Here is a 12,322-nt window from a genome sequence, read left to right as displayed (position 1 = left end):
AACAAGGCAGGTTCTTGAGTACAGTTAAGGGAGCTGCTGCTCTTCCTGTCACAGGTCATTGACCCCCAGGCAGGTGTTTACTGAAAGAATTAATAAAAATCTGCCTCAGAATTATTACAGAAGTTGGTAGGAAAGGGTTGCCTGAATGTACAAGGTGAAACACGTTTGCTAATGAGTAAGAACAATACCAAAAATCAAAGATTAGTAATTTAAGAATGAACACTTTTGAAGAGTCAGGCATTTAATTAAAAAATTTACTTGCATTTTTTATCTATAATGAAGCAGTCCTCTAACCTCGAAACAATCTTTATAATAAGGCAAGAGTATGATTCCAAGTAAAACACTCCCCCTCCACACTTTAATCATAGCTATTATTTTTGAAAATTAAAGTGACTGAGGCCATTGTAATCTATTTTAGGGTTTGCATAAGTTGGTGGTTCTTTTTTTTTTTTTTTGGCTTTGTGCTCTCCACATTACCAGTGAAATGTTATGGGTTTTGCTTTGTGCCCTTTCAAATCCCATTCTTTTTAATAATACACTTTCTACACATAAATGAGAGTAAATTCCACTTTCTTTTCTAATTCCAGATGGGGTTCATGCTTTCAAGACAACTAGAACTTGACTTATTTTTAAATTAAATATGTACTTCTTAGAACAACTGCTCTTATCTGCACAAAAACACAAAAGTTAAAATGTTGAGAAATTGATAACACCATAGGACTCACAGACTTTTTCACCAAGCTGAAATGTGAGGATAATATCCATGTATTTACTCCTTCCAAATTGTAGATACATATACAGCAGGGGGAAAAGGGGTGGGGATGGGAAATGCCCAGAAACAAAATTCCGTCTGGCAGAGTTCTGTACCTGCCCCTCTTGTCTGTACACAGATGTCCCTCTAGGACTTAGCCATGAAGCTCTCTGGCTCCTGAGAGATCCAGCAGACAAAGTTATCCACTATATAAAGACCCTTAAGTTGGAGTCAAGCCTTCCTTTCAATGTAATTAATATTTCACTGACTTTCTGTTCTTAGTTTTTTTTTTTTTAATACAATTCATTATAAGGCCACACTGAATAGCCCAGGGTCCTCCCACCCAGCCACACATGAGAGAATGACTTTGCAATATGTATACATGTGTGGAAATCTGGCTACTAAAATGCCTTCAGCTCTGTTTGTTTGCTTATTTTAAAAAAATCAACTTGCAAGGCCAATGTAATAAGATGCTATAGCTTTTATGAGAGAGGTGAAATAATTTTAAACACAGACACACAATGAGTTTATTTATTTAGAAACTTGTTAAATAGAGTCTGGGAATTCAAATATTCAATGTTGACATTGTACAGAACTGGCCAGGAGCCAGAACGTAGTCTCCAGAGGGACCCATCGGACTAGGAATTCAGAATTCTCTCCTCCCACTTGAGCTAAATAGGTAGAAGCCATTAGTTATACCCACAGCAATATCTGAACCTTGCTCAAATAGCTGCCCCAGCCAGGGAACTCCAAAGGAGGGTAAGTGTGTTTAGCTTTTCAGTGCTGAACTAGAGCAGTATGTCACACTTTTTGAAAGAGTTTTGTAAACAGTTTCTCCCCTGTGTAGACACACCTCTGAAGTTTCATGTATGGCATGTAGGCAAAGGTAATTAACAAGAATTACACTTTTTCACCCCATGGGGTGGGGTAGGGATGCTCATAGCCATCTGTGCAAGGCAGGAATGGACAGCAGCCCGCTCCCCCCACCCCACTTGCTTGTCCCTTCCTCCCCTCTTCTTCACACTGGGTCTCATCACACTGCCAATTTCCCTGAGAATCCCTGGTACATTGGAAGGCCTGATGAGAGGGAAGGGGAAAATCTAATTTTAGAATGAAGATCATGGCAGATGGAGTGGGAAGGAAGAGAGGGAACTAATGACTCATTCTGTGCCTTCTTGGAGGAAAGAAAAGCAGACCCCACAGACAACTTGGGAAAATGCCTAGCCAGCAGCTTCCAGCTGAGGAAGGGTTAACCACCCCTCCAGAAACACATACCTAGCACCCTTGCCTGGGGCCAGTCCCCCTTGAGCCCTCAGCACTGGCCTCGGCAAGAAGAGGCCTGCCCTTGCAGGAGAGAGTTCCTGAACCCAGGACCTGTGAGTGTGTGAGCATGTGTGTGCCTGTGTTTACACAGTCAGAGCACACCAGCTGGGGAAACTGGGTGCACACACACACACACACACACACACACACACACACACACACACACACAGGAGCCCAGGACTGAGCAGCCTGGGCTGGGGGACGCCCAGCATGGGAACCCCAGGCCCACTCTTGCACCCATCTAGGGCCACTTTCTCCACACCAGGCAGTTCTAAGTAGCTGGCTGGGCGGTTTGCTGGGCTTTGGGGAATGGGACGCTATGAGCGACTGGGGGCACTGAGACTAGGGGCAGGGCTGGCGGCCACAAGGTGACAAGCCCACCTGGCATCCCTGAGGGCCCCCCTCCAAGCAAAGTGAGGGAGTTGGAGGCAGCCAGGGTGCTCAGCCAGGCCTCCTTCAGGGCAGCAACCGGTCCTGCCCTGCCATTCTCTTGGCGGTCCACCCTGTTCCAAGAGGAAGACAGGGGAGCCAGGGGGTCCCCAGCTGTGGCCTTTCTGCCCACGGGTCATGCAACTGTGGCCTCAAATAACCTGGCCCCAAATTTGAAAAAGAAAAGAAGCCCCCAAAAGTAAGATACTTCTAGAGAAACTGCTTACTTCAAATCAAAAGCAAGAAGCCCAAAATGCCCACAGAATGAGCGACATGCTAACTGCTATTCTAGCAGCGTCCTACAAGTTGCATGTCCACAGAGGAGGTCGGGTCTGCAGGCACACCAGTGAGAAACCTCCATGAAGAGTGCCTGAAAGCTGGGGCTCGGGGCAGCAGCAGACTACACACACACACACACACACACACACACACACACACAGCCCGCTGGCTGGTTCCTGCTGCCCCCGAGGCCCTACAGCAGGGCAGGGGGCTGGAGGGGGTGGGGTTCAGTTTTTTACAGACTCCCCATCCGCGGCTGATGAGCCATCCTTTTCCCACATGAAAAGTGTAATTTACCTTCCCCTAAACAGATTTTTTTTCTTTTCTATTCCTTTTTTTTTCTTTCTTTCTTTTTTTTTTTTTTTTTTTTTGCGAAACACATCAAAATACTGCATGAAGAGTGAGAGCTCCAAGTGCCAAATGAATAAAGAAGCCTGAAGCTGGGTTAATGGGCAAGTAATGGCAAATAAAGTGCCTTCCAGAAGGGGTCTCGGCCTCCGTCTTTCCTTCTCCAAAACAGCCCGAAATAAACAAATATCCGTATATTTGAACACAGATCTCTGTTGGGATCTGCGTGTTTTGGGAGATGGAAAACCCGAGGGGACCGGTATACAGAGGTCTTAAACCCTTAACATCTTAACGGCTACGTAGCTAAGTCTACCTTCCTACTTCAACCACATCAGGTTCAGAAGTAGCAAGTGCCGGCTCCCTGCTCCTCTGCTCCTCCTAACGGCCTTTGCTTCTTTATGAGACTTGAGGGGGGAGGCCTTGGCTAAGGGGAGTCCACTTCACTGCCCGAAGCCCGCAGGTTCTCTCTCTGAGGGAGACAGAGGTGGAGGGAGCCTCCATGAGCCCCGCTCTGGACAGACTGGGGAGGACCCCCCCCAACTCACACACCAGAAGAACTGCAACTGGCCTTCCTGGCACAGCCCAGGTACTGCCCAAGAAAGCAGCTGCGAGGTCTCCCTTGGCTGCCTGAGTCACCTGGGCTTTTAGTTTTCTTAAAAAGAGAAAAGAAAATCTAGGGGCTTCAGGCAGTGCAAAGGCAAATATTCTTGCTTTCCCTTCTTCCATCATTTCAGCACAAATTTTCCATCTTCCCAAATGGTTTACAATGAATTTATCGGTTGTGTACAAAAAGGAGTCCAACAAGTTGGAGGCTTCCTCGTGCCTTCCTTCTCGGCGTCACTCCAAGCGGGCATTTTCAGTCTGTGGGTCTACAGAATCCGTCCACCAGTGACTGCACCTTGGCTAAAACCAACTTAGCAGCCACGAAAGAAATACACCCCACCAAATCACCAAAAGAATAACAAGCAACCGATCGAGAAACACTCATTTCCATGCCATGTTCCTTTTGCCAAGGTGCTGGTAGTTCTGGTTTTTAAAGGATGGTCACATGGACCCCTCTCAACCCAGAAAGAGCTAGAAAGCCAGGCACATAGCACAACGAAGTTTTCGTTTACCGACAACCGCACCGCAGGGATCACCAATCACCTGTGCTACGCGCTACCAACGGGGAGGGGGAGGAAATAGCGATTCAAAATACGAAAATCCGTAGTTTTCACACGATTTCCTTTATTACCCAGATTTTGTCAGGGGTAAAAAAAAAAATCTCACAAAGCAGCGCTTCTGGCTGGGAACAGCGGCAGCGGCCAGAGCCCAGCAAGTGGACAGCCTAAGCTCAGCAAGAAAAGTTTGTGAAAGTTGGGATGCACTCTGAGACCGCGGCCGAGCGCGGGAGTCTCCCAGCGGCCCCGGACAAGCATCGTCGGATAGGAAGCGAGGTGGCTAAGTGGCCTGTGCTTGCAGGACAATTTCTACTATGCAGCAGCATACAGCTGGCTTGGCCATCAACGACTGAAAACGTTGTTCAAAAAGTCGCAGGTTTGGGGTTCTGCTTTTACTTCGTTGGGGACCCGGACACGCGGAGAGGCGCAGAGCCTGGAGCATCCAGACCCCGACTGGGGCACAGTGGACACAGGCTCTCCGTGATCCACCCCCACCACACACACATACTCCTAACCTTCCGTAGGAACCCAAGCCCTCCAGGTCCCGCTCCGCGGAAAGTTAAAACAAGAGCATCATTTAAAAGCAAACGGGAAAACAGCAGCAGTTCCACTGGCGCGAAGTAAAATAAGTAAGACCCAAAAGAGAAAACCAGATGGGCGCGTGACCCCAAAGAGTCCTAGAGTCGGGTGGACCCCCGAGGGTCGAGCTGAAGGAATCACAAGGGACAATCGGGACCATGCGGGGGTGCTTGGGGTGTAGGAGGGTTCCGGGACGCCAGCAGCCAGCCCGGCCACCGCCGCCCGCCCGCCGTGCCGAGCTCGCCCCGGACGGCCACCACCTAGGCAGGGCTTACGAGGGTGGGGTGCGGATAGCGCCTGCCCAACTTGGTCCTAAACAGCCAAGGCAGGGGGGCGAGACTGAGACTTGGCTGAGGAAATGCAGCCCCCGCCCCAATCTCTCATTTCTCTGGTCCGCCGGGAAAGCCAGCACAGACTTGTGCTTGCAGCCAGCGCAAGGGCGGGACAACCTCGGCGGCCTGGCCTCCCAGGAGCCGCTCCAGTCCTCGAGCCGACGCACCCCGGCTGTTCCGGCGCTGGGCGCCGCGAGAGCCCGAAGAGTCGGGGTTGGAGCATTTGCACAAGCCCAGCCTCGTCGCCTACACAAAACGCCGAGGAACACGCCGTGTCAGACGCCGTGGCTCGGCAGGCCACGCCGGGACCGTCACCCGCTGCTTGGGCTGGAAGGGTGCGGGACGGGGGTCCCAGGCGGCCCCCGGCCTCAAAGCCCCGAGGCCTCGTCTCGCGTGGCCGGGGCTGCGACGCGCCGGGCAGGCAGGGGGCGCCGGGGAGGGTTCCTGGGCCGGCCGCAGGCTGCACCCAACCGGGCGACCGGGCAGGGCGCACGGGCTGCGGGAGCCGGCGGCGCCCGGGCTGCTCGCCCCCCGGGGGTCGCTCGGCCAGCCCGGGGGTTCGCGGCTCGGAGAGCGCCCTCCCGCCCGTCCTCCGCCTCGGCGGGAGCCGCCGCTGCCCGCGCGCCACGCGCGCTCTCGGGCCCTGCCGGCTGCCCACCTGCCCGCGGCCCCGGGCAGTCGGGAGTCCGGCCTGTGCGGGTGCCCCCCACCCCGCGACTCGGCCCGCCCCGCGCCCCCTCTCCGCACCCCCGCCGCTTTGTCTCCCCGCCCGGGTCCTCCCGCCGCACACGCCGGCCACCGCGGCCGGGCGCACAGCGCCCACTACTGCAGCCGCCGCTCGGCGCAGCCCGCCCGGCCGCCCGCGCAACTTGGGCCGCCGCCTCGCAACTTTTCCCAACTCGGCCGAGCGCCGCCCGCCGCCACCGCGGCTCCCTCGCGGCCCGCCGCCCGGCCCGGCGCGCAGCCGGCGAGCGCCCCGGGCTCGGGAGGGCTCCCCGCACCCTGCCCGCCCCCGGCCCCGCTCCCCCTCCCACCCCCGGGACCAGCTGGTTGGCCAGAGGCGACTCTCCCCCGCCTGGGGGGAAGGGAGGGGAGGGGGAGACGCCTCTGCCCCCCCACCCCTTCGCGCGCTCTCCCGCGCGCTCTCCTCCTCCCACCCCGCCTCGGCCGCCCGCACCCCACCCCCACCCGGGCTGCACGGCGGGTCGCTGCGCGGGGCCGAGGGCCGCGGGGCCGCTCCGGCACCCAGAGCGCGGGCGAGAGCGCGGGGAGCGGGCGCCGAGCTGGACGCGGCAGGTTGCTGGGGCCGCCGCGCCGCTCCGCCACCCGGGCCCGGCGCCTGAGGCAGCCCGCGCTCCCTCCCGGGGCGCTGGAGACCGATATGCAAGATGGCAGAGGAGGGGGAAAAGCCAATAGAAAAGGGATATTGCACCTACTTGTGGCCAGTTTCCTTGCCCTGCCTTTGGATCTCATGCTGTGCCCAGTCCTGCAGCCGCTGGTGTGTGGTTGGGTTTTTTTTTTCTTGGATCTTTTCCTTCTTTTTCTCTCTCTCGCTCCCTCCCTCTTCGCCTCTCTTCTCTCTCTCTCTCTCCCCCTCTCTCTCCTCTCCTCTCCTCTCCTCTTTCTCTCTCTCTCTCTCTCTCTCACACACACACACACACACACACACACTCTTCCACACACTCTCTTTCTGTCTTTCCCTCACTCTCCCTCCCTCTCTCCCTTTCTCTCAATCCACGCTCGCTATCTCTCCAGCATTGTCAGTTTGGACACCTTCGCACATGCGCGCTAGACGCCCCTCCAACATCTCAGCGCCGCCAAAAAAAGTTTGGAGCGATTTATCACTTTGATTTGGAGATCTTGTCAGATGGCAATCGCCGAGGAGGCGGAGAAAGAGAGCTGCGGGGAGGGCGTCGGGGGGCGGGGAAGGAGCGGGGAGGCCGAGGGGAACAGATACCTCGCCCAAAAAAGAAAAAAAAAAAAAAGGTGGGGGGGAGGGAGGATGAAGACTTGCGTAGAGGATTTATTCCGTGTTGGACTCTTATTGAGCCTGTGCTACAACTATTATTGTTTTTCTTATCACAAATTGTAGACATTTTTCTTTATCATCCACGAGGAAAGCAAAAAAAAAAAAAAAGTAGAGGGAAATTTAAAAAAGCCTCTCCCTCTACTGCAAAGCTGGGACAGGGGCTGGACCCTCGGCCAAGGACCCAGGGGAAAATGCGAATCCTCCTGAACTTGGGCATGCCCGCTGCCGCTTCTGCTGCTGGAGCTAGCGCGGCTTCCGTTCTCAGAGGTGGAAGCCGGAGAATAATTTTCTTTCTCGATTTTAGGTGTCACCCCAACGCACTTCCCTCCTTGGAGGTTTGCGGTAGCCTGTCTCCACCGAGTGGTAACGATCGCCCTGGCGTTCCAGGTCCTGGTCACCGGGACAGTTGACATCCAAGACCTCCTGCCTTCCCTGTGACCTTCCTGCCTTCCCCAGGGCTGCCTGGGTGGACAGCCTCCTGTGTAGCTCAGCTTGACTCGCTTAAACTCACAGCCTTTGGGGGTCACAAGCACAAGAAGGAAAACCAACCCCAACGCCCTTTAAAAGTCTATTATTTAAGTTTGCTTTAATTTCAGGACTTGCCAAGGAGGTGGGTACTCAGAAATGGGGAACTCCTAAAGGGGCTGGCAATGCTCACGATATGAATCAATCCCAACAGGTATCGATTTTTTTTCTCTTGGTACAACCTCCTTGTATTAAACAATTTTGTTCAGTACCTACCATGTGCTATTTATGTCTGCATTATTATCTGTTGCAAATCCTGCCCGACACCATAAAAAGAAAATTACAATGTTTTCCATCTGCATGCTGCAATAATATATCCTTGATGCTCAGGGTAGAAAAAAAGAAGGAAAAAAAAAGCAAGTTCTGGGAATGAGTGTGGCAAACGGCAAGGAAGGTGACTTGTGGCTACTGAGAATGCCCCGATGTCCCTGTGGGTATTTATGGTGATCACTGGAACTAAGGCTGCGAAAGCAAACTGCCAGGTTTGTCAATGGCCTGCAAACATCTTTATTCCAGAGAATCTAAGTTTCAAGGATTCACTGTGGCAAAGGATGTCCACCGTTTTCCTGCATTTATATCTGTGTAATTCCGGGTGCATTTGGAGCGTAAGATACAAGTCCCTGGAGAACCAAGCTACAGATCCCAAAGCAGGTAGATGTATAACCTTGAAATGTGAGAAAGAGACCTGGGGGGAGTAAGAAAGGGCATTACATGGAGCGAGGGTGTAACGACCTCCTGAAGAGAGTTTCTGGTGTCCAGTCCCCAGGGCCACTAGAGAGTTCTCATCCACTGTGGTTAGAGGGGCACCTGCGTTCTTCCCAGACTGCAACTCCTGTTACCTGTGCCCCGAGGTGAGAGGGGTTACCCACCGGGCACTGCAGACGCACAGACGATTCAACATACTGAGTGTGGAGCCCAAGACGTCTGCCTTCCACTCTGAAACTTTCTGCTACACCTTGAATTTTAGGTAGAGTCCCTTTTGGAGAAATGGAGAAACAGGACCTGAGAGGCTGGGAGAAGGTGACTAAAGCTCTAAGGAAACAAACACATCTCCTGGCCAGCAACTTCACCGTGTCGGAAGGGGACTGTCTGTGTGACAAAAGAGGGGGACGGGAGGGAAGGACCCCTGCTGTCAGAACCTACAGGACCTTGCCCCCAAGTCCCAGGAAGCCCAGATCCACATGAACCTGGCTCCTAGAGACGCGTCCCAATGGGAAGGAGGAGGCTCTATCTAGAGCATTTGGCTGCACAGTCTCACCGGTGGTGTGTGTTTGTGTGTGTGTGTGTGTGTGTGTGTGTGTGAGAGAGAGAGAGAGAGAGAGAGAGAGAGATGGGGGGTGCTTAAAGATGTGGTGGGTGGGGAGAAGTACTACCCCTCTTACTAATTCATTTTCCCTCAAGGAGGGGAGGGAAGGTTGTCCGGGTCTCTGGTCGACTTAAGGGGGAGGAGGGGAGGAGGAATGCAGGAGAATTTTCTAGAAAATGCAGAGATGCTAGACCCAAACCTCAGATTAAGCCCCAGATCCACAAGGGAAAGTGGCAGGCTAGAGGGTAGGAAGAGTTCTGAGAGGGGAACAGGATGGAGGTGGAAGACTTCGGTGAATTTGGGGATATATTTCTAAGTGAGATACACACTAAGTCTTCTGGGCCCCAGACCAAAGCAGTGTGCGAGTGTGTGTGTGTGTGTGGGGGGGGGGGGTGTTTCTCTCTCCCCATCCCCTTATTTGCACAATAGAATTGTTTTAAATTTTTCAACTCAGAAAGTTGTGTTTTCCCCCTCTCCCCCCTCTTTCCTTCCTGTCCTGTTCTCCTCCCTGCCTTTGTCATTTTCTTTCAGCCCCAAGGGTGCGTTCATAAAAGCGCCAAGTTGCCGGTTCAAGTGTGTTTAACTTGCTGGAGCAAACGGCCGACGGCCGCCCTGCGAGCTCACCGCCCACTGCGCCCACTGCGCCCACTGCGCCCACTGCGCCCACTGCGCCCACTGCGCCCACTGCGCCCACTGCGCCCACTGCGCCGTGCCCCCGCCCTGCGCGCTTGCAGTGTCCCAGTTCCCTTCCCACTCACTTCCACCTGCCCCTAGTTCCAGCCGAGAGACCAGAGCAGGTGACTGTGTCTGGGCGACGGCCCCTGGCATTCCCGACACCCTCTAACGGGACACCGGAGCTGGCCTTCGCGCAGGGGCCAAGAGGCCTCCTACAAGTTGCTAGGGCCGCCCTCGCTGCCCACCACGCATCCCCCGCCCACCCTTCTTCTCCTGAAATTCGTTTCCTTGAGGGACGGTAGGGTAGGTCTCCAGCTACGAGTTTTCTTTAAGTTTCCTCTCTCGGAAGCAGGCATGCTGGAAGCAGCACCTCGTTGGGAAGCTGGATGAACTTATGAGCTGTTTTGAGTTTGCCTCTTTTATTGTTTTCATGGCGGCAGCAGGGGACGGGGTAGTGTAGGATTTTTTTTTTTTTTTTTTTTTTTTTTTTTTTTTTTTTTTTCTTTTTGTAAACCGAAGTAGACGAGGTGGAAGTCGGAAGGAAGACGAGTTGCTGAAAAGAAGACCGGGAGGATACCCCTTTCTCAACTGTTTCTTTGATTAGCACCAAAACCCGGCAAGAAACCGATTTTAATACACTACACGCCACAAGAAATATTCCTTTCTTCTCATTATAACTGAGCTTGCCCTACAGTATCTCTGGAAGAAAGTTTGAATTCTTTATGGAGTTATTTCTTGGCCTATTGTCTTTGTGCAATGAACTTTACATCGTGCTATTCAATCGCAACCTGCACTCTCCTGGCTACCAGCAAGATTAATTTAATCATTGTAATGTAATTATTAATACTGTTTACCCAATGCTGGGTTTCAGGTTGGCTGTTAAGAAATTAAACTCTTGGTGGGTGAGCAGAGCTAGGCAGGGGTTTCATGTTGAAATGAAACAGTCCTCTTTATTTAGTCTCAGAGCTCCAGCTTTCGGTCATGGGCTCAATTAGCCAAAATGGAAACAATTTTCATTCATTGCAATAACTCACTGTTCTGGAGATGGCTTTCAAAATATACACTTTATTATTATACGCTGACCCCGGTGGCGTGGAGAGGCAATAAAAGAAAGAGGCAGGGAGATCTATCTAGCCCCCTTAGGCTATAATTATTAGAAATTAATTGGGTTCAGGACCCTGGGTAGCCTAGCTAAATTAATAGCTTGTCTAGTGGTTTAAATCCGAATTTTCAGTCCACAGGAAAAAAAGGGAGAGAGTCATAGACCTGAAATGCAGACCCAAGGGATGCCCGAGTTTACTTGCAAGACACTCATCTATTAAACAGTGTCCAGAATACATCTGAGTTGGGGAGAGGGGGTCGGGGCAGGAGGGGGCGGTGGCGACACGAAAGGAAGTAGCAAATTGGGAAGGGCGGCTGCGAGTGAGCGAAAAGGTCTCGAGTTGATTTTATTCGATTTTTCTCGTCCGCATTGTTTTCGGGAGGGGTTGCATTTAGGGGTTAAAATAAAAAAATAAAAATCCCGTGTACTCGGAGCTGTCGTGCCGGAGTAAAAGTGAAAAGGGAGCCTTAGGCAAAAGGAAATTACTGCGAGCCCGCGTGACCTTTCAGGGAGGTAATCAATCAAGTGATCAACAGGGATATTTATCATCGCTATATAGGACTACTTCGCCCTGCACGGGCTGGGTGGGGGTAGGGTGGAGGTGGGAGTTGGGGGCGACCAAGAGGAGGGTGGGGACACGCGCCCACTCTCACGTACACACACTCAACAAAAGTTTCCACCAACCCGACCAGCCTCCAGACAGAACGCGTAAGCTTCCACGAAGGTTAAGGCGACCCATGTTGTGTGACGTGCCCGGAGAAACGTACACTCCTCGCGTGCACACACGGAGGAGCAGACGCGCACATCCCAGGTGCTAACTTCCCGTGGGCCGCCGCGCTCGCCGGGAGAGGGACGCCGCCGCCGGGACGCGAGCGCGGGGCTCTCTCGGTCTGGGCGCCCGGCGGCCGGAGCGCCCGCTCCGCGCGGCGCGCCAACACCCCGGCCGGGGACACCGAGGCGGCGCGCTCCTCTTCCTGCGAAATGCTCGCTCTGCTCGGCGCGCAGCCCGAGCCCCGCGCGCCCCGGGCCGCCGTGCAGGCGAGCAGGCGGGGGCGGCGCCGCAGCTGCCCAGCTACCTTCTCCTCCTGGTCCAACTCGCCCGTTCGGTACTTTGCGTTTTCGGCCCCAGATTTCTCAGCAAATCGTTAAATAACCCTGCCCCAAACTTCAGTAACGTCTGTAAGAGGTGTGTGTGGGGAGGAAGGTCAGGGTTGCTGTTGACTTATTTTTTAACGCGATGATGATGATGATGATGGCAGTAAATACTCGACTTGAAGATCGAACCCAGGGCACCCCCACCCAGCTCGGGAATTCTAAACAGCAGTTCCTTGCGTTGCAGGTCGCGCGGATTCCTGGCGCACAGGACTGGAGAACTGTTTTTCCGACAGGTTTATGGACCACAGGTCGGGGTGATGAGCGCCGCCGCCCAGGTAGAGAGCCGCGGCTCCCGCCGTGTGGGAATGTGGGGCCGCGCCAGGGCCGCG

The 12,322-nt window shown here is 53.6% G+C and overlaps 1 protein-coding gene across 3 annotated transcripts in view; it reads right to left on the bottom strand.

The window, feature by feature from the left end:
• The window catches only part of MECOM (MDS1 and EVI1 complex locus), a 538,986-nt gene extending 531,972 nt beyond the window's left edge, over nt 1-7,014 (bottom strand). For all 3 annotated transcript variants that reach the window (XM_040986388.1, XM_040986389.1, XM_040986391.1), the window contains exon 1: nt 6,638-7,014. In XM_040986388.1, the coding sequence (XP_040842322.1) occupies nt 6,638-6,674 (37 nt within the window). In that variant the 5' untranslated portion in view covers nt 6,675-7,014. The remainder of the gene's footprint in view (nt 1-6,637) is intronic.
• Nucleotides 7,015-12,322: the final 5,308 nt, after the last annotated feature.

This window comes from Ochotona curzoniae, unplaced genomic scaffold (assembly GCF_017591425.1).
Source record: "Ochotona curzoniae isolate NIBS_2020 unplaced genomic scaffold, NIBS_Ocur_1.0 contig_4504, whole genome shotgun sequence".
NCBI lineage: Eukaryota > Metazoa > Chordata > Mammalia > Lagomorpha > Ochotonidae > Ochotona > Ochotona curzoniae.
The sequence above is the reverse complement of the archived record's forward strand: the minus strand, read 5'-3'. Positions and strand labels throughout refer to the sequence as shown.